The sequence below is a fragment of the Hirsutella rhossiliensis genome (genome assembly GCF_020360975.1).
Source record: "Hirsutella rhossiliensis strain HR02 chromosome Unknown scaffold00009, whole genome shotgun sequence".
In the NCBI taxonomy this organism is placed as follows: domain Eukaryota; kingdom Fungi; phylum Ascomycota; class Sordariomycetes; order Hypocreales; family Ophiocordycipitaceae; genus Hirsutella; species Hirsutella rhossiliensis.
The window spans coordinates 638985-661476 of record NW_025408675.1 but is presented as its reverse complement, the minus strand read 5'-3'; the positions used below and the strand labels follow the sequence as shown (position 1 = coordinate 661476).

At 57.2% G+C, this 22492-nt stretch overlaps 5 protein-coding genes across 5 annotated transcripts; 3 read left to right on the top strand and 2 right to left on the bottom strand.

Annotated features, from left to right (window-relative positions):
* Window positions 1-4460: 4460 nt before the first annotated feature.
* HRG_07968 (uncharacterized protein) lies at window positions 4461-4854 on the bottom strand (the record flags this gene model as incomplete). The annotated part of the gene is made up of 2 exons (XM_044866439.1): window positions 4461-4694; window positions 4753-4854. 2 exons carry the CDS (start codon window positions 4852-4854, stop codon window positions 4461-4463), a joined length of 336 nt encoding a protein of 111 aa, XP_044718328.1.
* Window positions 4855-8744: 3890 nt separating this feature from the next.
* HRG_07967 (oligonucleotide/oligosaccharide-binding (OB)-fold domain-containing protein) lies at window positions 8745-11169 on the bottom strand (the record flags this gene model as incomplete). Its single annotated transcript, XM_044866438.1, has 3 exons — window positions 8745-8861; window positions 8926-10795; window positions 10856-11169. 3 exons carry the CDS (start codon window positions 11167-11169, stop codon window positions 8745-8747), a joined length of 2301 nt encoding a protein of 766 aa, XP_044718327.1.
* Window positions 11170-11809: 640 nt separating this feature from the next.
* HRG_07966 (PRMT5 TIM barrel domain-containing protein) lies at window positions 11810-14378 on the top strand (the record flags this gene model as incomplete). Its single annotated transcript, XM_044866437.1, has 5 exons — window positions 11810-11953; window positions 12006-12618; window positions 12688-12888; window positions 12934-14132; window positions 14199-14378. 5 exons carry the CDS (start codon window positions 11810-11812, stop codon window positions 14376-14378), a joined length of 2337 nt encoding a protein of 778 aa, XP_044718326.1.
* Window positions 14379-15419: 1041 nt separating this feature from the next.
* Window positions 15420-16810, top strand: HRG_07965 (aminotransferase class-V domain-containing protein; the record flags this gene model as incomplete). The annotated part of the gene is made up of 4 exons (XM_044866436.1): window positions 15420-15508; window positions 15569-16194; window positions 16283-16641; window positions 16727-16810. 4 exons carry the CDS (start codon window positions 15420-15422, stop codon window positions 16808-16810), a joined length of 1158 nt encoding a protein of 385 aa, XP_044718325.1.
* Window positions 16811-18440: 1630 nt separating this feature from the next.
* Window positions 18441-22327, top strand: HRG_07964 (exportin 1-like protein; the record flags this gene model as incomplete). The annotated part of the gene is made up of 11 exons (XM_044866435.1): window positions 18441-18506; window positions 18566-18595; window positions 18734-18806; window positions 18866-18937; window positions 18996-19717; window positions 19775-20543; window positions 20603-21073; window positions 21125-21354; window positions 21412-21559; window positions 21611-22031; window positions 22090-22327. The coding sequence occupies 11 exons, from the start codon at window positions 18441-18443 to the stop codon at window positions 22325-22327; spliced, it is 3240 nt and encodes a 1079-aa protein (XP_044718324.1).
* Between the last annotated feature and the right edge of the window lie 165 nt (window positions 22328-22492).

Below are 22492 nucleotides of genomic sequence, written 5' to 3'. Positions count from 1 at the left end.
AGTATATCGCGTGTAAAAATAGTCAATTATAATAGTCACTTGCAGCACCATCTGCTGGAGCGTGCACTCTCTACCTTTGCTTAGCAAAATGACGTGACAGTTGTTTCCTCACAGCAGCCGATGAGTGAGATCTACTAGGTTGGGCCACGATAATGAGGGCAAACAACATGCAAGATGAACGGCACGGCAGGGAAAAGCTTCCCCTGAAGAGCCTGCTAGCTGCCCTCAAAACAAGAAGAATTCCCTGCCAAGGAAAAACAGGGGTAATGCCAACCAAGCCTTGGGAGCAGGCCAGCAGCAAGGCAATTGCGTTAGGTGTAAACAACACAGAAACGGGGCTTCCGCTTGGTGAGAAGCTTGCTACACGGAGCGCGCCCTCTACAATAAGAAGCCCCTGCTTGAGAGTAATGAGAAAGAGGCAGAAGAGAAGGTGATGATTCTAAGCTTGGACTCGAGCACGAACCCTCGCCGCCGGGGAGCCAATAGAGGCGCGGGGGTCCGCGCCTTTAAAGTCGGCGCGGACGTCCGCGCCTGTTATGTAAGCCCGGCTGGCCATTGTGGGCGCCGCGAACAGCGCCCGCCGCGACCGCGCTGGCGCGCCAGTTTTACTGCACATATCTCCCGCACATCGGCAAAAGTACTCAACGGCCACAGCGTCAATTTGAGTGTCAATCGACTCAAATTTTTTAATCTAGAATTGCTGTGGTTTCCAACTGTGGCGCACTTATACAGACCGGTCCTAGCAGACGACTTATATGCGGGAATAGTTTGCCTGCTGTTCCTCCGAGTCTCTCGCAGTCAGCCCATATACCTGCAGTACCTCTTTCTCGTGAGAAAGGCTGCGCTTGCATTTCCTCGGCCACCCGGGCATCTAACCGCTCTTCTTCTGCCTTATCCCAATCAAGGTATGCCATCATCTCTTCCTTGGTCCATTTCCTCGAGCCGCAGCTCCTTGACATTTGCTTCCAGTCGAGGCACCAGTCATATTCAGTCTTGCTGTAGCGCAATGGCAAGCCCATTGCCTTCGGTATGCCTGGTTGGTCTTGAGATTGCCGCGAGGCTGTGCTCTATACCAAGAGTCTCTTGCCCTGACATACCTCTGATAGATGGCTCGTGGGTCATCATATCGTAGATTCTCCGTAGTCTCTGTAGCTTCTGCAATTCCTGTCGAGACTGCAGCAATTGTAGACACCGTAGAGACTGTAGTGACTGCAACCGTGATTGTCTCCATGACTGCTGCAGTCTGTGCAGTCTCTGAAATTGCTACTGCTTGTGCAGTCTGTGCAGTCTGTGCAGTCGCTGCAATTGCTGCCGTCTCTGCAGTCTCTGCCGCCCGTGCCTCTGCCCGCTGCAGTATGTCGCTATAGCGTAAAGGACAATTGCGAGATGTCATGATGTGCCCTTTCTGGTGGCATTTGCTGCATGTAGGTGGCGCCTTTGGCCGTAGAACTGGCTCTATGGCTTCAAATGCACTTGGCTCGCGCTGTGTGGATGACTGTGTTATCCTCGATGTGGCGACAAGTTGGTCCAATCGCCGACGAGGCTCTATGAGGACCTGACCAATCTCTTTGGTATCCCGTCGAAGGCGCCAATGCGTATGAAAATGTTGTGGCCGGAGTGGCAGATCTTCCTCTATGAGCGGCTGTAATGTGTGCGCACAAGGGAGACCGTGAGACTTGGTGAAGCTGCCTGTGCAAGCAGGGATGTCTTTCTCGTTGAGGCGCTTGTGTTGCTTTGCAACCTGTCGCAAGGCTTCGTGTGATACCCAGCCACGTACCGTGCTATATACGGTTCCAGAGAGCTCAATTGGCATCCGTATATGCTGCCTGGCTTGGTTGGCTTGTAGCTCGGCCAGTTGGTTGAGAAGAGCTTGCTTGATTGCCCTCGTTGCTTCGAAGAGGTCTAGTGTTGACTTCTTAAGGTGGCTCTTCAATAATGCGTGGATGCCTTCCACCCGGAAGTAGCCACATTGCCGAAATGAGCATATTGATCAACCCAGGCCTTGACGAGCTTTTCCTTATACGGGTCCAACCAGGTTTCCCGTATGTAGCTAACCTCCTTGACGTATCGTGGTACAAAGCGCTTCTCCAGCTCTTCAACTTGTTGATCGAATGTCTCCTCATCTCTCGAGCTCACGATTGAGTGCCAATACCCAAAGAACTCAACCCATTTCTCATCACTGTTAGAGTTCTCATCCTCACGGTCGAATGCTGGTTTGCAATAGCTAAGCACCGCCTTGTTCGCATGCCAGATGCAGAGCAGAGACCTTGACGCAGGAAAGCACGGGAAATTGCGTTCATGCAGGCAAGGCAACGATCTGTAAGGATAACGGATGGCTGGCGAATGTCATATAACTCGTATATCGATTGGAGTTGGTCCAGTGCCCAGATGTAGTCATCTTCATCTTCACCACTGAGAAAGGCAAAGGCAATACAGAATGACCGTTGGCAGGCATCAACGCCGATCATATCGAGCAGTGGCATCTTATATTTGTTCGTCTTGTATGTGCAGTCTAGAAGTAGTAATTCTGGGTATGCGTTGAGGTATTCTAGTGACGCCGGGTGTGCGAATAAGACCGCTGTGACTCGGCCGTCATGGTCAAGCTGTATGCGGGTTTGGAACCCTCGTTGTCAAGCTCATTGGCAAGGGCATGCATTGTGCTCTGCCCAGCAAGAAGCTCTCGTCTGCGCTGTGCGATACAGTTATATATGTCTTGCTGTGTCGCTCCTTGAGCAGTCTGAGAGCTCTGGCGCATATATGTCCGGATATCCTTTGGTGCTATGCCGGCGCTTGCGAGGTTCCCAATAGCTGACTGGTCAGTTGAGGAGAGGGCACGATGAGCTGGATGTGCTGTAATGTGCAGACTGGGCTCATGGTTGTGGACCGACTTCTCCTCGCCTGGGCGATGCCTGATATACCAGTACGACTTATCAAGGCTCTCTTTCGCATTGATGGAAAACTGGCATCCAGTGATACGGGAGCTTGTAGACCGTTGCCGTTCAGCTGGCTTCTGGTCCTTGCTTGTATGAGCCCCTGGTCTACCTCCACGATCACAGGCAAATGTGACTGTGCGTCTTCCGGACCGCGGGTCTCTCGTGGACTTGCCTGTGGTGAAGGCATAGCCTCTTGGAGCTGCCCACGCATTAATTGAGACAAGAAGGGACTCTCGCGAGTCGAATTGACCCTCAGGAGGAAGGCAATCGTCAGGAATTCAGTAAGCTCCATATTGGCCTACTCTGCGTAAGGGGCGGCGGATAAATTGGGCCGCAATGGCGGCGCGCTGACCCTCCGTGGATATGGTCGTGATATGCTTGCCACAGTACGGAGGGCGAGAGAAAGGAGAGGACAGGTCGGGGCCGGAGGCGGGCCCGACTATCTTCCGGCTGGGCTTACAAAACAGGCGCGGACGTCCGCGCCGACTTTAAAGGCGCGGACCCCCGCGCCTCTATTGGCTCCCTCGCCGCCGCTCAGGCTGACTAATACCATGGGCTAACCCAATCAGGGACGCCGACAACAAGTAGCCATGTACTGTACACGCTACAATCGCGTGACCGCCTGGCTTCGCCGTTCCTGGAGGAATGGACTGCTTTCTTCGACAAAGGTAAAAGGTACGGATACGCACACTAATTACCTGCTCAACGACTCGTCGACGACGAATGGCCAGTCTGCCTGTGCTACATCCATCTTTGCATGCTGCATCCTCCAGAGGCCAAATCTTACCCTGCAATCTGCCGTCGCGACACCAACACCAACCTATCCCGTGCATCCCTGGTCGCACACGCCAATCATCGGGGCGTGCTGCCATCGGCGTGTCGTCGCTGGCCTCGTCCGCTATCTGTCGGCTGAAAACGGGGGACAGCACAGAGTATCATCGTGCTGTATGCAAAGGCTAGCATCAAATACAGTACTCCGGAGCCACGCACTGCGTCCGACTGACATTTGGCCAAGGCGAACACCCTGGTGGCACATTCCAAGGTCCAGTCTGCGTGCCACACGAACGGTCAGAGCAGAGGCTTCGAGCGCCCTGGGACCTTGGATGCTTGGAAGGCCGGTCACGACGGGAGGCTGAGTATGGGAAAAGCAAAGAAACAAGCCCGCCGTGTCCTTGCATGACGCCATGCAAGTCAATAACAGCCATACATGTCTGACATCCCTTCGACGACCGGCCGAGTGGTGTATCAAAAGGCCTCCCACACATCATCTTTGGAGGCGATCCTTTACTGGTCCGAGTGAAGCGCTCGCAACCTCAAACAATGCCCTTGATCCAGCCCCTTGCTGCGTGGCCTGATCTTTACCCCCCTGCGCCTGGTCCTTGAGTTTCATTTTATACAAAGGTACAAGAGCGGCGGCACTGGCTTTCGCCCCATGGTCGTCTACTTGCTTTCACCGAGGTTGCTTTCGGCCAGCAATCGACGTTCCGAAATCCCGCGGGGGAATGCACACCATTTTTTTCTCCGCCATCAAGCTTGAGATGTCGGGAAACCAGGCACTTCCAGCATGCCACTCGTCACGGGAACTGCCGGCGGAGGCCCCGGAAACTTGTCCTTCAGCGTCCAGCCGTCGCCGGGCTCGGTCGGCGGCACCAGCTCCATCACGACGTACTGCAGGACGCCGTCTCGAACGCAGGGCGCAACGATATCTCGGGAAAGTCGCAATGGCGAGACTTCGGCTCGCTCCCCGTCCCTGCCTTCGGCCTGTCTTCCCGTCAGCTTATCATTCATTTGAGTGGAAATAGACGACGTCTTTGCCTACAAGACACATTGCACAGGGGGCTTTGGCCACCCACACCCAGTTCGGACAGTCGTGCGATATGAAGTATTTGCACCGATACTTGTAGAAACCGTTTCCACCCATGGTATCTCGAAGGGGCATCACAAGTTGCTAATGGCCAAAGTATCGATTGGGGCTGTTTCGATCACCCCAGAGAGCTAACAGAGCCCGGTGCTTAAGCTATCAGCTGGCGATGGTCGCCTTGAGGCTCTGACGGTTGACCCGCAGAAGTGGCCGGCTGTCGATGTCGAAAGACGAAGAGGGACGGGGGCGTGAGACGCTGTTGAGAGACGAAGAGCGGCTTGGTATTTATCTTGAAGCTCGCTCAGCCCAGGTACGCAAGTCTAAAACAACTGCAACTGTTATTCAGATCTAGAACCCGGAGCGGCATACGCATCCTCCCTCTGCCATGGTGGGAGCATCCAGGTGCAGACCGGCGTTGTGACGCAACGCTGAACACGCTTGACGCCGTGGAACAGCTGCCCGAGGGGTTACGCTACATGATGCCCCTCTCAAGCTCTAATCGTGGATCTTTGCCGTGGATCATCTCGTTACATCCTGTCAAGAGTGGTGGAACGGCCACTTCTGGAAGAGCAACCGCGAACGCCAAGGCTCTTCTTGATTTTTTCCCTCATATCCTATTACATATCCAAGCCGTCCTTTACTGCACGACTAAATTGACGTTAACAAGACCCTGTCCAGTCCGTTGATGCGCTCTGTGTAAGGGCCAGTCGTACTCACTTACTTGTCATGTCGAATCCTCGGCGGGAGTTTCATGAATCAGTTTCATGAACCGCAAGCTATCCGTCAGCCAAGCTGCGCGGTTGGACTTTCAACCCACGCCAAGCGTTGCTCGGCAGGTCGGGCCGGCTACGATGCTCCCCTGAGAGCCTCGCACCGATCATCAGTCTACGTGCGTGGGTTCAGGTATTAATAGGAGAGCCAAGAGAGCCCGGCAGAATTTATTCGCGCACCGACGATTTTCATACGCAGTGGCTTAGTCTGGCCCTCTCTTCTGGGCCATGATCCAGTCATGTCTAGCTGCGGCCCGGCGAAGCCGCCGAAAAGCAGCACCAGTCGGAAGGACATCCGCAAAACTCTGAACACAGCTCATGCTTGGCGACGAAGAACCAACAGTGCTCCGACCGGAGCCATGCGAGAGGGCTGCTTGACGATATGCCAGGAAACCCAGAAGCAGAGGAGGCTTGCCTTGGTCGGGCACCGAAGCAGCATCTCATCGCGGGCCGAAGCTTGGTCGGTGTGTCTTACAGGCTCCGTTCGGTAGACGAGCACAACCTGCTGTGTTCATGCAACACGCCCAGAAGGTTAATCCGGCGCAGCTCGGGACTATGTCGAAGCTATTCAACGCCAAGTTTGCGGACCCAAAAGACTAACACCCTGTCATTGTGGTCTTGCAGGAGCGCCGGTGAACACACCAAGGATCGGTAGCAGTGAAAAGCAAGATCGCAGCCTTAGTACCAGATATGCCGGCCCCCGGCTCTGGAGAATTGACGACTCACGGAGAGCTTGCACTGCAGATGATCATGCTTTGAACAGGCCGTCTGTCGAATGACACGCATCTTCAATACCAAGCTTTCCCTGCGCCCCAGACCCCGCTGCCAAATTGAAGAGCTGCGCCCTGGCACAAGCTTCCTGACCCTGCGGCTCAGGGTGACGTTGGAGCCGCCGAGCCAAGATCCGATCCTCCACCATACACCGTGATCGCTGGAATGCAGGAGGGTATTTGCCATGAACGCTGAAGTATCGGGGACTCAACTACTTGCCCGACTTTCACAGACCATGGGAGGTACATAGTCCGATATGTGCTGTGTGGCGGTGACCATATCACGACGTGGTCATAACACGGTTCAAGTTGTGGCTGATTTGGGTGCTTTAGATGGAGTGGCCCGCTCGTCATACCCCATACTTCACCGTCAAATTGCTTGTCTTCTTCCTGGACCATCAGACGCTCTCATGCGGAAAAGTATTAACCACGTAGACCAGACATGCGTCAATTCGGGGGCCACTGATGTATCTGGTTCAAGAACGGATTCAAACGCTGTCAGATGCTGACCCCAGGCATCCTGGGATGTATCGCGTGGATGCTGGATCCGTCATATATGTCAGGGTGTAATCCACTCGTGGCTGGCGAGATCTTGGCCTCGAACCTTTCCCATTCCTCTGATTCATCGAATCATGCGGCACTTTGCAAAAACCATGCAATCGAGCTACCTGTTCGAGCGGAGCCATACGGGCAGCTCTTGGCGCTGGCCGTGAACGCCAGCGGATGGACGGGCTGTATTATAAGGAGGCCGGATCTCGAGCCCGGACGTGGTGCCACTGAAACAAGCATGCAACCGGACCCAAGCCAAGCCAAGCGACCCCTACTGCACCCACAACTGCCTTGCCGTTGCGCCGCAGCGGTTCTGCTCTCCCTGGCCGATCCGGGTTCGTGTGAGCTCGCCAGGAGTGCATCAAGGCGGCTACGAGGCTGCCCGCCACAGCTGCTCAGGGGCCGAGAGGCGACCGTGAATTGGACGGTCTTCAGGGAGCAGGCTGCCACTCCATCGTCGATGATTGCAACCTCGTGTGTTTGCCGACTGCCAGCGTCCTCGGTCCGATGCATACACCGTCCCCACAGCGCAGCACGTACGGCCATGAACATGAACAGCGGGCAGACGGCGAGTGCATGTGGCACGTCGCACCGTCGACCCGGTGGTTTCCCCCCTGGCCCGGCGCTGTGAGCTGCAGCGGCGTCTTCTTGCTCTGCAGCATCACGCCTCTGTCGCCCGTCAACGGCGTTCTGCGGCTTTTCGCTGCACCCCGTGTCGTGTCCACGACCTCTCGACCCGTAGACTGGAGAGGAAGTCGGTCACAGCCAGGGCGCGCGCCTCGCCGAAGAAGCTTCCCCGTCTGACGTGCAGTGCCGCCGCCGCCTTGGTATGTTTCATCAGCGGCACAAAGCCACCAGCCACTGCAACAGCGCGCGGCCGGCCTCGGCGTCAGCCTACCGTGCGTCCATTCACGGCCACGACATCGAGAGCGTGGCGCCCCCCTCCCCTTTGTTCGTCGGGCTTGCTTGCCGTTGACATGCGCATGGCCCGCTTGCATTGTGCCATGAAGGGTGGGAGGAAGGGGGCTTGGACGGGTGTCCAAGACGAGATATAGGTAGGCTTTTGCATTCCGATCCGTGCATACGTACATGTGCTAATGTATTTATGCGCAGCAAAAGACTGGCACTTGGACTCGAACCTCTACCCCTGGCCCGGGTTGATGAGGCCCCAAGGGGAGTGCTCCGCCCCCATGTGAAAGGCCCGGCGTGTCGAGAGCGTCCCCGCCGGCGGATTGGGTTGCAGATCATCCTTCAGACCCATCACCACAGTCTGACAGTCTCAGACTCACTCACTGTCACGCCTGCATGCCCCAGGATCCGGTTCCCATCCCGCCCTGCCGAGCCAACGGCTGCACAGTTGCAGGTGCCGAATCATCAGCATCGACGCGAACCGGCATCGCGCACCAGGCTGGCTGGGACTGTGCCAGCTGCGTCGCGGCGACATCCGCCGCGCAGTCAGTAAGCACGCAGGCCCAAGGTGGACAAAGTCGAACCCCGAGCACGACATATGTAAAACTCTTCCCCGTTGCAGACGCCGTGTAACGCCGCAGTGTGGTCATGAAACCTCGAGTCTAGCTCTAACTGGTCGACGTGCCATCTGTCTACTCCAGTGCCCCGTATAGTATTGGGTTCATTTTGCCAACACGCTGCCGGCTCCCCTCCCGAAACAGACAAGCAGCATGCCCAGCCGCCGACGCCTTGAAACCAGACCAAGCAGCAAACGCATATACCGTTGCAATGCCGTAGCAAGCCTCTCTGTCGGCAACTCGTCGGGTGTGACGAGACCTGCCCCCCGTCGCCGCTCCCTCATTGGACGAGCCGCTCAAACTTTCAAGGGGGGGCATTTTCCGTCCGAGGCAACTCACCGTCCCGCCTTCATCGCCTCCTTGCGCTTCTTCTTCTCCGTCGCCCGCTTGAGCGATCTCTTGATGTCGCTGTCCTCGAAAGTGTCGAGATCATAATACACGGGTGCAATTTCCTATTGACGAGCAGTCAGCCATCATTCTCCGAACACGGCCTCGCGATCGCCTCCCAAGGCTTACCATTAGCCACTCCGGGCGAATGCCAGTGCACGTGCGGATGTATTGCTTCGACGTGAGCACAAACTCATTGTACACGACCCAATCGAACTCGGTGCGTAGGACCGTGGATGGGTGGATGAGGACGGCCTGGTCGTCCTTGACGGTGCGATACACCTTGCCCGAGCTCTCCTTCATGGCCACCTGCATGAAGAAGCCGGCCAGAAGGGCCCTGCGGATGTTGGAGTAGTAGGTCTTATCCTCAAACGGCGTCGAGATGAGCTCGATTCCGTGCGTCTCCATGATCCGCTTAAGCTGAGTCCGGACGTTATCGGCACTCGACAGGTGGCGGAGAGAGAGGAAGTGCTCGTGGCACCAGTTCTTCAGGCTTTCGGGGCTCGACGTGGCCTGGCCTTTGAAGGCGTGGTAGGCGTTGAGCAGCGTCAGGTGGTCCCCGTCCGGATGGCTGAAGTGGGCCTTCATCTCATCCGCCCGTTTGCGGCTGCTGGCGGGGCGGACAAAGATCTGGGGGACCGACAGCAGGGACGTGATGGAGAGCATCTCGTTGGAGCAGTAAAATTCGGGCGACGAAATCAACATGACGGCCAAGGAAGGATCCAGGGGGAACTCTGAGGCGAGGCTCCCCAGCGTCGTCAGCTCGCCCTCGTCGTCGAGACAGGCGAGGTAGTTGAGCTCCTCGAGCGCCCTCATCATCGTCTCGGGGGCCGGCGGATCCATCAGATCGAAATGGACGAGGTCCTCGACGCCGAGCTTCTTCAACTCCAAGACGGTATTGGCCAGGTTGGACCGGAGAATCTCGGGATAGGTCTGCTCAATGAGCTCCTTGTTGTGAGCGTGCTCGGTGTACAGTCTGAAGCACTTTCCGGGCTTGGTACGTCCAGCTCGACCGGCCCGTTGCTGCGCCGACGCCTTGGAAATTGGCGACACGAGCAGAGACTCGACTCGGATTCGCGGGTTATAGATCTTTTGCTTGCTAAAGCCGGGGTCCACCACGTACACGATGCCGTCAATGGTCAAACTAGTCTCGGCGATGTTGGTTGATACGATGCACTTGCGTCCGGGGCGTCCACCCTTGCGGAGCGGGGCGGGAGCCTGGTCGAAGATGCGCTGCTGCTGATGCGGCGGCAAGGTACCATAGAGAGGATAGATGGCGAGGGGCCCGGCGTCGACCTCTCTGACCAGTTCTTCGGCCTCGAGGCCGATCTTCCGGCAAGCATCTTCAATCTCGTCCTCGCCGGTCAGGAAGAGCAAGATGTCGCCCTCGGACTCGGACGCATGAATCTGCAGGACAGTTCGTATGGCGGCCTCGACGTAGTCCCTCTCTGGCTCCGGCGTATAGAAAATTTCGACGGGAAATGTTCGGCCGGGGACGGCGAGCAGCGGCGCGTCGTTGAAATACTTTTGGAACTTCTGAGCATCGAGCGTGGCGGACATGATGATGATCTTGAGGTCCAGGCGCCGGCTGGCAATTTGCTTGAGCAGGGCCATGAGGATATCAGTGGCCAGCGTGCGCTCGTGGGCTTCGTCGAGGATGATGCAGCTGTAGCGGGACATTTCATGGTCGTGCATGGCCTCGCGCAGCAGCATGCCGTCCGTCATGTACTTGAGCACTGTCTTGGGACCCGTCTTGTCCTCGAATCGGATGCTGTAGCCGACCTCCTGGCCGAGGGGCACGTCCATTTCATCGGCGACGCGCTGGGCGACGGACATGGCGGCCACTCGACGCGGTTGGGTGCAGGCAATGAGCTTGCCGGTCTGCTGGGGTAGCTCGTCGAAGACGACATATTGGGGAATCTGTGTTGTCTTTCCGGAACCAGTCTCACCGACGAAGACGAGGATCTGGGTCGAGTGGTACTTGTCAAGGAATTCTTGTCTGGAAACGGGGGCGCCGGGTTAGCAGCTGTCAATGCTCTCCCTCTCTGTCCACACCCACCTTTGCTTGTGAACAGGCAGGTTCCGCCGAGTCTCGAGGATGCGGAAGTACTGCTGCGTGTGCGGCTTGCCGGTGAAGGGGTTGGAGTCCAAGTCCTCGGCCTTGGAGGCCTGCTCGGCCGTCGTCTGGCGTCGCTTCATGCCGGCCAGGGGGCCGTAGCCGTTGGCCACGGCGCCGTCGTCTTGGTACATGTGGGCGAGGTAGGGGTTGAGCTTTGCGCCGGCGTCGTCGACCATCTTGGGCTTTTTCCTAGAAGCGTCGTCGATGGTGTCGGCGCTCGTGCGCTTTCCGCCCTTGGCCTGGCCGAGGTCCATTGCTGGGCTGGCACGTAGGTAGTTGAATTGCCGGGCAACAGCGAGCAATGGAAAATCGGGAAAATTTTGGCGGGACAACCGGCGAGGCGTTTGTTATCGATAAGGGAGGACCCTGGGGAGTTGCTACAGTGCGATTTTGCCGAGCGCCGCTGGAGACATCAGGTCTGCCACTTTGCCGCTCCGCTGACGAGCACAACGGGTTATGCCTGGATCGAAGCCGTTTTCCGGGCTCTGCCTCGCATAAAATGGTAAAGATTGGAGTGTTCGAAGTTCGAGCCCTCGCATTCAATCAAAATTCATAACTGTGCGGCGCAGGCCGTCTCTTCCGCCGTCGGCGCGTCTTTGCCGTGCCATGTGCCATGTGCGGCGCACACAGTGCCTCGCAGAGGCTCCAGTTTGATCTTCGCCGAACCAATGCAAAAAAAGCCAGCCAGCTGCTTTTCGCCTCTTCCACGGACTCCTCCAACCCCAGCAACAGTTGTTCGCCGTTTCTGAATGAGCAGTCAGCGTCGTCTTCGGGAGCACCTCTGAGCCCCGTTCGCCAGCTGACCTCGAGGCCAGCGCTGCCAGACGTTGTCGCTCGTCTGCCGTCCGTAATTCGGCAGAGAACAGCGGCCTCGTCGCGCCCCAGAGCAGCAGCATGGCATTCGGTGACGAGGGAGCAGCCCCGGCTAGCCCTGCCGGCTTCGGTCCTCAGCAGCCCCTTTTTCACATCGGAAAGCATGATTCAGCCCGGGACGTGCCTCTCACCGACTTGCAGTATGGCCATCTGCTCAATCAGGGTGTAAGTGACAGCCGTTTCCTCCAAGCAAAGCCGCGATCCCTCTGACCCCTAGCAGATCGGCTTCGTGACGACGCCCGTCACCAACAACCGTTTCAAGTCGAGGGTCTTCAAGCTTGTCTCGGACTACCTGGCGTCGCTGGAAAAGGACGGCGAAGCGGGCACCAGCACGGCCACGTCGTCTCGAGCCGAGCCCATCCTGCCGCCGTTGACGCCCGAGGATACCGGCCTGTTCCCCTCTTCGGCCGTAAACACTTACACGGCGTACCTCAGCCCCTGGATCGACCTCTGCTCCCTGGACCCCATCATCGCAAGCATCTCCCGCCAGGTCCTGAACCTCGAGATCAATTACGCGAATTTCTGCGGCGTTAGGAGCGTCGTCATTGCCGGGCCGTCGTGCGATGCTTCCAAGGACGACGGCAACCAGGGCCTCATGCAGTATGCCCGTGCCGTTCAGGAAGCACTAGCTATTGGGAATTGCTTGACTTTCTTGATCCACCTGCCCATGTATCGAGAGCCTGTCGCGGATGGGCAGTCGGAGACTCTATCGTCGATCAAGCCACAGGCATCTCAGGAGACGGAGGCGAAAGAAATTGACCTCTTTGGTTGCTGGGACTCTTGGCATCACATACGGACAGTGTGCAAGTACAACCCCAGGCTCTTTGTCGGTAAGATGAATGGACCCGATCCGTGTGTCGCGTAACGGACAGCAGTGCTAATGGCTTTATCACGCCAAGCACTCAAACTTCCAAAGGCGATGCCGGAAAAGGACCTGCGGAATCGATGGTTCGCGGAGCCTCTCCACTACCTGACCATCGGCCCTGAAGTTTTCCAAACAAACAAAACTGGTTACCCTTGCCTCTCAAGGCACCACCAGGAAACGATCTTTAGTTACATGAGGCTCAAGGCTGTGCCGTGGCTGCTCCTGTGCGACGTCGGCCCGGACGCCTCTCACTTCAAGGCACTTTCTCCATCATTTTTAGCCACGAGGCCGCCCATAGATGAAGAAGACTTCCCCAGCTTGGCTGAAGCCCACTCAACCGTCAACACGGCCCCGGGCCAGCCGAATCGGGGCAACGCCTACATGGCGTACCTGCAGTGGCTTGAGTCGCAGCAACCACCGTTCACAGCCTTGGAGTCGTCGACCTTGACGAGTTTCCAGGACTGGCTGCAGTCGCCACTCCAGCCCTTGTCAGACAACCTGGAGTCTGCCACCTACGAGGTATTTGAAGGCGATCCGGTCAAGTACAACCAGTACGAGGCTGCAGTCATCAAAGCCCTGAGCGAGTGGAAGGAGCTTGGGCTGCCGACTTCAAAGAAGGGGGTCGTCGTCGTGGCCGTGGCCGGCTCAGGCCGCGGGCCCCTGGTCACGAGGGCGCTCCAGGCGGCGGAATTCACTGGTGTTCCCGTTGAGGTGTGGGCAGTCGAGAAGAATCCCAATGCCTACGTCTATCTCTTGCGGCAGAATCAGACGGTATGGGGCGGCCGAGTCAACGTGGTCAAGACGGACATGAGGGCCTGGAAGGGCCCGGTGGTGTCCGAGTCGACAGACGCTGGGCCGGTCTACGGCAAGGTGGACATACTCGTCTCGGAGCTGCTCGGGTCCTTTGGCGACAACGAGCTGTCCCCGGAATGCCTGGATGGGATCCAGCATGTCCTCGCGAAGCCTTGCGGCATTTCGATCCCGCACTCGTACACGGCCCATCTCAGCCCCATCTCCACACCCAAGCTGCACGCCGATATCCTGACGCGATCCATGTCCGACGCTACGGCGTTTGACACGCCCTGGGTGGTCAGGCTTTACGCCCTGGACTTTGTCTGCCAGCGCGTGCCGGGCCGGCCCCGGTTCCAGCAGGCCTGGGAATTCTCCCATCCCATCCCGGAGGCGACGCTGCAGGCCATTCAGGCCAGGCGCTCGGGCGGCGTTGTCGGGGGCGGCGGCGGGAGCATGGCTGGAGCAGCGGGCGCAAACGACCACAACTCGCGGTACTGCCATGTCACTTTTGTTTGCCGCACCAGGGGAGTCATACACGGCCTGGCCGGATACTTTGAGTCGACGCTGTACGAGTCCAAGGTGGACGGGAGCAAAGGCGAAAAGGTCGAGATTAGCATACACCCGGAAAGGATCGACGCCAAGAGCAAGGACATGGTTTCATGGTTTCCCATCTTCTTTCCCCTCAACGTGAGTCGAGTGGCGCTGGAACGGAGGTAACTGCCAGGAGCATGGCTTTGCTGACGCTTATCATAGAAACCCATCACCTTTCCCGCCGACACGGAGCTCGAGGTCAGCATGTGGCGCCAAACGGACGACACGAGGGTCTGGTACGAGTGGTTGGTGGAAGCCTGGACTTGGATCGGGCCTGATTCGCGCATTAAGGTTGCGTCGTCGGACCTTTGCAGCAGCCGCAAGGTGGCCTGCCTTATGTAGCTCTCGCTCTCCCTGTGTGCACTTGGACAGACCGGCAGCCGGGGGGCGTTTTGCGTGAGGTAGAAAGAGAGGTGCTCGGCGTTTGCATGTGGTTTTTCCCGCGATGCCAAGGCCGGTGGATTGTGCATACATGTCCGGCAGCCCCGGGGACAGCCGGATGCTACTCGGGGTCACATCGGGGAGCTTCGATACCAGTGTTCCGGATTTTGCTCCGGCGGGGGCCATACATGGATGCCTGGGGTGAGGCGTCTTAAACGAGTGCAAAGCCCGGGCACGGCCATTGCCGTCGTCATTTTTCAAAGCGTCTGAATGTACTTGCCTACGCTTACTTGGGAGAGCAAGAGGCCTCCTCGCCCATTTCTTCCACTGCGTAGGACCTGCACAACCTCATCATGGCCTCCCGCCGCGGCACTTTGAAGCGCCGTCTGGCCTCGTCCCCTCCCAAGGTTGCAGGTATTCACGTCAGCGCCGGCTTTCAATAGCCTCTGGATGGTCTCTACTCGGCCTTTCTCGGCGGCGGAATGTAGGGCCATCCCTTCTCCATAGATACCGCCCAATGCATGGATGTTAGCACCTGCCTCTATGAGAATGTTAACGATGACTATGTCACCCCGCAAGCAAGCCCCCTGCAGAGCTGTAAACTGGCTCCACGTCGAGGAGGAGGCTGGACAACATCCTCACGGAGTAGCTATGAGCTTCGCAAGCATCGTCGGAAGAGGCAAGCACGTGAGGATCTAGATGCATGGGGCACCCCTAGAATTCCGAGGCCATGATGATGGTGAGTCAGCGTAGTCTCTATTCTCTAACAGCTGCTACTGCTCGGCAGCCACGGATTGCCTCGGCATCTCGTCCTTAATCGGCGCCATGTCTCTATTATTAAGACGGAGCGGCGCCGCTGCTTCCGCTGCTCTCCGACCGGCCGGCCCCGCCAAGCGTCACCCCGTGATTGCCGAGGGAACCCCTCCATCGTCAAGCTCCCACCGCCAACGACGACGAATTGCACACACAATTGCCGAGCACCCGAGACGTCCATCATCGACCATGAGCTCGCAACCCGCACATCCGACGCTGCTCGTCCCGGGCCCCATCGAGTTTGACGATGCCGTCCTCCAGTCCATGAGCCACTACAGGTACGTACGTCATCGACACCATGTGAGGCTTCTTCTCCTTCTCACGCCCCCCGTCGACAGCGAGAGCCATGTCAGCGCCGGCTTCGCAGCCACCTTTGGCGAGACGCTGTCGATGCTCCGCCAGCTGTTCCAAGCGACGGATCCCGCCGCCCAGCCCTTTGTCATCAGCGGCTCCGGCACCCTCGGCTGGGACCTGGTGGCCGCCAACCTGGTCGAGCCGGGCGAGAACGCCTTGGTCCTGAGCACGGGCTACTTTGGCGACGCCTTTGCCGACTGCCTCCGCGTCTACGGCGCCAACGTGACCAAGCTCGACGGGCCCGTCGGCGGCCGCCCGCAGCTGCCCGAGATTGAAAGGGCCCTGGCGGAGAAGAAGTACAAGGTGCTCACGGTGACGCACGTGGACACGTCGACGGGCGTCCTGAGCGAGATCAAGGGCCTCGCTGCGGCGGTCAAGAAGGTTTCCCCCGAGACGCTCGTCATTGTCGACGGCGTGTGCAGCGTGGCCTGCGAGGAGATTGCCTTTGACGCGTGGGGGCTCGACGGCGTCATCACCGCCGGGCAAAAGGCCATTGGCTGTCCTGCTGGCCTGTCCATTTCCATGTTCAGCGGCCGAGCCATGCGGGCTCTTGAGAGCCGCAAGAAGGAGCCCGCTGCGTACTTTGCCTCGATGAAGCGGTGGCTGCCGAGTAAGTTGGGGTGATGATAGGCCAACCCAAGCCCCTCTTTTCCCGGGAAAGAATTCTTTGCCATGAAATGCTCACATAAGAAACGCAGTCATGCAAAACTACGAGGCAAAGAAGCCGTCGTACTTTGCCACACCCTCTCCGCAGCTCATCCACGCCCTCAACACGGCCCTTAAGCAGATCCTGGAGCGGCCGCTCTCGGAGCGCTTCCAGAAGCACATCGAGGTGTCGGACAAGGTCAAAAAGGCCGTGGGGGACTTGGGCCTCAAGATTGTCGCGACCAAGCCTGAGGATCAGTCTCACGCCATGACGGCCATCTACCTGCCGGACAAGGTGGCGATTCCCGACATCCTCCCGAAGCTGCTGAGCAAGGGCATCATCTTTGCGGGTGGACTCCACAAAGAGATAGGGACAAAGTACATCCGGTTCGGGCACATGGGCGTCTCTGCGGTAAGTGGTTCCTTGAGCGAGAGCTTGTCTTCCTTCTTTTGCTGCGTAGCTCATCTACTGACAAAAACATGACTTGCACATTCAGCTCGACCCCAAACGGGACGATATCGACCGGGCTCTCGAGGCGTTGCAGGCGGCGCTGGCCGAGTGCGGCTACCAGAAGCCGTAGAAGGCGCGGGAAGTTTGGAGAAGAACATCGGCCGACCCCGTCACCTGGACTGAACGGAAGTGATGGAGGGGCCAGAGTCAAAGTCTGTCATTTTTCCAATACGATGGTCCTACGTTACAAGAGTCACGAGACTTGCAAGGTTACCCCGGGCTGTCAGTCGCATGTTGAAGTCTGAGGCCGAAGGTCTTGAGTGGCAGTTTACGTTGGCAGCTGCGCGTGAGTGGTGAACCTCTCGCTCCACTTTGTGCTTGGGCGAATGACGTTGAGCCCTTATGCTGCCCACGAATTCGCATGGTTGTATAGTAACAACACATGGACGATTTTCATTTAGATCAAAATAGCATTCTTGCTTAACGAGACTGCAAATAGGAAACAGCAGGACACGGACGATGTATAGTTTGACGGAAATAACATCAGAGCCTATCCGGCAGACACTTGATTAACGAGACTGCAAACCGAAAACTGCAGGACATGGACGTGAAGAGCAAACAGAGAGTTCAGGTGAAGACAACAAGGCCTCTATATATACCCACCTCTTGACTATCGGCAAACGGCACACAGCTTAGCTTACAGGCCCTCGGTAATGAGTGTTTTCCGAAGCAAGCATGGAAAGGTGGTTGGCATCATGACCGGCCGTTGGCGCGGGCGTTGTGCACAGTGTGGATAGTATTGGTACGGCTGTGCGTGGGATCCACCAGAACGGTGACAGGCGGCGGTAGGGTAGGGAGTGAGGCAGGTACTGTAAGGTAGTTAGGTAGTAGTCCAAAGTACTGGAGTGCCTTTTCATTTCCGTCTTGGTAATGACTTGCTGTGCGTCATGCCCAACCCAAGAGGAAGATGCGGAATAGCCGTTGCACGGTTATATGCCCGTCATCTCACGGAAGCTGTCCAAGAAGAGAGAGCACGGTCGGGGGGGGCCCGACGTGATGGCGTTTGGTGGACCCGCAAGAGCTGCGGTGAGCTTGTACCTTGGACTTGGCTATCACAGCGTCGACACACCGTGCAGTGCCTGCTGCAGCAAGTGGGCTAGTACTCCGTGCTACTAACAGATGGTGCAGGCAAAGATAACGGGGAGCCTCCGTCAGGTGACTGTTGCTACAAGGCAGCTGACGTAGGGGTTTATCAGAGCGGAAGATACTAAGACAAGGTGAAGAACAATGGACCGTCGAATCAAGGTAGCGAGTACTCCGCAGGCGCCCCGCCGCTGAATCTCAGTGGCTGGCTGCCCGCCGACTGCCAACTGTCCGCCCCGGCGGCCACCCGACAGTAGGTACAGTACTTGTAGGCTGTACAGTGCACGCCTGTATCTTGGGCTTGGGTGTACATCATCTCTTGCAAGCTTGCTTCAACACCGCAACCCCTCCACCTCTCTCCCCAGGACCGGGGCTCGTTTTCTTCACTTTTCCATCCCCCTCTCTCCCCAACTCCCCAGCCGCCGTCCACCTCGCGCATCGCCCCCCTTTGCGAAGCCCGCCGAACCCCCCTTCCGCTCTCTGCGCCAAGAAGCACACGGCTTCCACGCATCGCACAGCGTTCTTTTCGTGCGCTGCGCCGGCTGCTGGCCCCGCCTCTCGACTCTTTGGAGATTCCCCCGCCTCGGGCTGCCTTCCCCTCGCTCCTGTTGCTCACCATGGCTGTCTCGATCGAGGAGCTCGACACCACGGTCCGCACCTTCTACGAGGGTCGCGGGGACCAGGTCAGTCTCGCTCTCTTCAGTTCGCCATGTCCCGTTGCTGACCCATGTCCGTCCAACAGCAAAAAACCGCCCAAGCCGCATTGAACCAGGTAAAGAAAAGCCCCTCCCCCGCCTGCCACAGGAGATATATATACACACACATATATATCCTGCCTTACGCCCCATTGCCATCGTCAAGCGAGCGACACTTTGCGGCTGAGCTTGGGCTAACGTCTTGGTCACCACAGTTCAAGGAAGACCCCGACGCTTGGCTCATGGTCGACAAGATCCTCTCAGACGCGCAGTATCCGCAAACAAAGTGTATGCCACTCCATGACCCGACCCCCCGGACGAGCACGAATAAGCTGACAATCCGCGAGACTTGGGTTTGCAGGTCCTTGATAATGTCATTTCTACGAGGTGGAAGGTGCTACCGAGGGACCAGTGCCAGGGTCAGTCCTCGTCTACCCCTTGTTGCGAGCGCTCCCGGCTAACTTTTCTCGGCGGCAGGTATTCGAAACTTCATCGTTCAGTTCATCATTCAGAGCTCGAGCTCCGAAGAGGCTCTGCGGAGCAACAAGACCTTGCTCAACAAGCTCAACCTCGTCCTCATCTCCGTCCTCAAGCAAGAATGGCCGCACAACTGGCCCACCTTCATCAATGAGATCATTTCATCGTGCCACGCGAACCTCTCCATCTGCGAGAACAACATGATTATTCTGCGCTTGCTATCCGAAGAAGTATTTGACTACTCGGCCGAGCAGATGACGTCGACAAAAACGAGGAACCTCAAGCAGACCATGTGCGCCGAGTTCTCACAGATCTTCCAGCTTTGCCAGGAGGTCCTCACCACGGCTGACCAGTCCAGCCTGATCAAGGCGACGCTCGAGACCCTCCTTCGCTTCTGCAACTGGATCCCCCTCGGCTACATTTTTGAGACCCCCCTCATCGACACGCTGCGCACCCGCTTCCTGTCGGTTCCCGAATTCCGGAACATCACCCTGCAGTGCCTGACGGAGATTGGTGGCCTGCAGACCGGAGGGTCTGGCCAGTCCAACTCGTACGACGAGCAGCTGATCAAGATGTTCACCGAGGTCCTCACCACCATTGCCGACATTATTCCCGTCTCCCTCGACCTCAAGAGCACCTATCCGAGCAGCAACTCGCGAGACCAGGAGTTCGTCCAGAACCTGGCCCTCTTCCTCTCCAACTTCTTTGGCATGCACCTCAATGTAAACCCCCGAATCCGCACTCCATTTCATACGTCAAGTTTGACTGACACGTCACAGCTCATCGAAAACCTCCCCAACCGAGATTATCTTTTGCACGGACACTACTATCTCATCAGAATATCCCAAATCGACGATCGCGAAATCTTCAAGATTTGCCTCGACTACTGGCTCAAGCTGGTCCAAGAGCTCTACGAGGAGATGCAGCAGTTGCCAATCACCGACTTGAACCCGCTCATGGCGGTTGGTGGCGGCATGTCAGGCAGCGGCGCTCCCAATCCTTCGCTGCTCATGAACTACCCCTTGCGAAAGCATAAGTACAACGAAGTTCTTTCGAACTTGCGGGTCGTCATGATCGAGCGCATGGTTCGTCCCGAGGAAGTTTTGATCGTTGAGAACGATGAGGGAGAGATAGTGCGCGAGTTCGTCAAGGAAAGCGACACCGTGCAGCTGTACAAGACGATCAGGGAATGCCTGGTCTACCTCACCCACCTCGACGTGGTCGACACCGAGAATATCATGACGGAGAAGCTTGCCCGTCAGGTGGACGGCACCGAGTGGTCATGGCACAACTGCAACGTTCTCTGCTGGGCCATCGGGTCCATTTCGCTGGCTATGAACGAGGAGACGGAGAAACGCTTCCTGGTCACGGTCATCAAGGACCTCCTGGGCCTCACCGAGATGAAGCGAGGCAAGGACAACAAGGCTGTTGTTGCCAGCAACATCATGTACATTGTCGGCCAGTACCCCCGGTTCCTCAAAGCCCATTGGAAGTTCCTTAAGACGGTCGTCAACAAGCTCTTTGAGTTTATGCATGAGTCTCACGAAGGTAAGAAAGGCCTTATTCCACACTGCTCCATGGAGCGTCCCCGCTAACTTGCTCGTCAGGTGTTCAAGACATGGCCTGCGACACGTTCATCAAGATCGCCCGCCAATGCCGACGCCATTTTGTTGCGCTCCAGCCTAGCGAGCAGGAGCCCTTCATCGAAGAGATCGTCCGGAACATGGGCAAAATCACCTGTGATCTCACTCCCCAGCAGGTCCATACCTTTTACGAGGCGTGCGGCTACATGGTCGCCGCGCAGGGCAACAAGCATCAACAGGAGAGACTGCTTGCGGATCTCATGAGCATTCCGAACGCGGCCTGGGATGAGATTATCAAGCAGGCAACTATAAATCCGTCCATTCTGCAAGACGCGGAGACGATTAAGGTCATCGGCAACATCATGAAGACTAACGTATCGGCATGCACCTCTATTGGGTCGTATTTCTATCCTCAGATCGGGCGCATCTACCATGATATGCTTCAGATGTATCGCGCAACGAGCACCCTCATCTCCGAGGCCGTCGCACGAGATGGTATGTTATCGGCGCGTGGCAAGGTCTGAATTCGGCTAACCAAGTCCTCAGGCGAGCTGGCGACGAAGATGCCCAAAGTTCGGGGCCTGCGTACGATTAAAAAGGAGATTTTGAAGCTCGTCGAGACGTACGTCGAAAAGGCCGAAGATCTGCAGGCCATCCGCGCCCAGATGGTCCCTCCTCTCCTGGACTCGGTCCTGGTCGACTACAACCGCAACGTTCCGGGAGCGCGCGATGCCGAGGTCTTGAGGGCCATGTCAGCCATCATCACCAAGTTATCCGTATGTTGCCACGCGAACAAAGAGACGCAGACTGCCATGCTGACATTGGCACATCAGGCCTTGATGGAGGACCAGGTTCCGACAATCATGGAAAACGTCTTTGAATGCACGCTCGAAATGATCAACAAGGACTTTTCTGAGTTCCCAGAGCACCGTGTCGAGTTTTTCAATCTCTTGCGAGCCATCAATCTTCACTGCTTCCCAGGTAAGCCACACGCCGATCCACGCCCGCACAGCCACTAACGGACCAAATTAGCCCTCTTGAAGCTGGATAATAACCAGTTCAAGTTTGTCATTGACTCGTGCTCGTGGGCCTTCAAGCACGACAACCGAGACGTCGAAGCGGCCGGCCTGAACATGTGCCTGGAGCTCATCAACAACATCGCCGACAAGACAGATGTCGCCACTGCCAATGCCTTCTTCCAGCGCTTCTTTGTCACAATTCTGCAGGACGTGCTGTTTGTCGTTACTGACAACGACCACAAGGCCGGCTTCAAGACGCAATCGATGCTGTTGATGAAGCTGTTTTACTTTATCTATCCCGCCGACGGGACGCAGCCCAAGATCCAAGGGCCCATCTACTCACCTGACCAGGCTCAGGCTGGAACCAGCAACAAGGAATTCTTGGGCAACTCGGTCGCGACGCTCCTTCGCAACGCCTTTCCCAATTTGCAACCGTAAGTGTCCAGCTTTTCCTCTTTACTCCAGCCTCTGGTGCTAATCATGGACAAACAGAGCGCAAGTGGCGAGCTTCGTCGAGGGCCTCTTCAGCCTCAACACGCAATACGACAAGTTCCGACTCAACCTTCGAGACTTTTTGATCTCGCTCAAGGAATTCGCCGGCGACAATGCAGAGCTTTTCATCGTCGAGAAGGAACAGCAGGAGCGCGACGCCAAGGCTGCAGACATGGAGCGGCGACAGAAGGTGGGAGGTCTCCTCAAGCCATCCGAACTCGACGATGACGAGCTGTGACTGCGCGAAGAACTGCGAACAGAGTTTGCGTCGAAGCGTGAGGTAGAGAGGCCTCCTGCGACCGAGGGCAGCGCGGATCTCGGCGGGAACGGAGACGGCTGGGAGCTTTACGGCCTCTAAGCCCAGCCGTCCACGACGATTAAAGAGGGGTACAGTTGCTGTCGA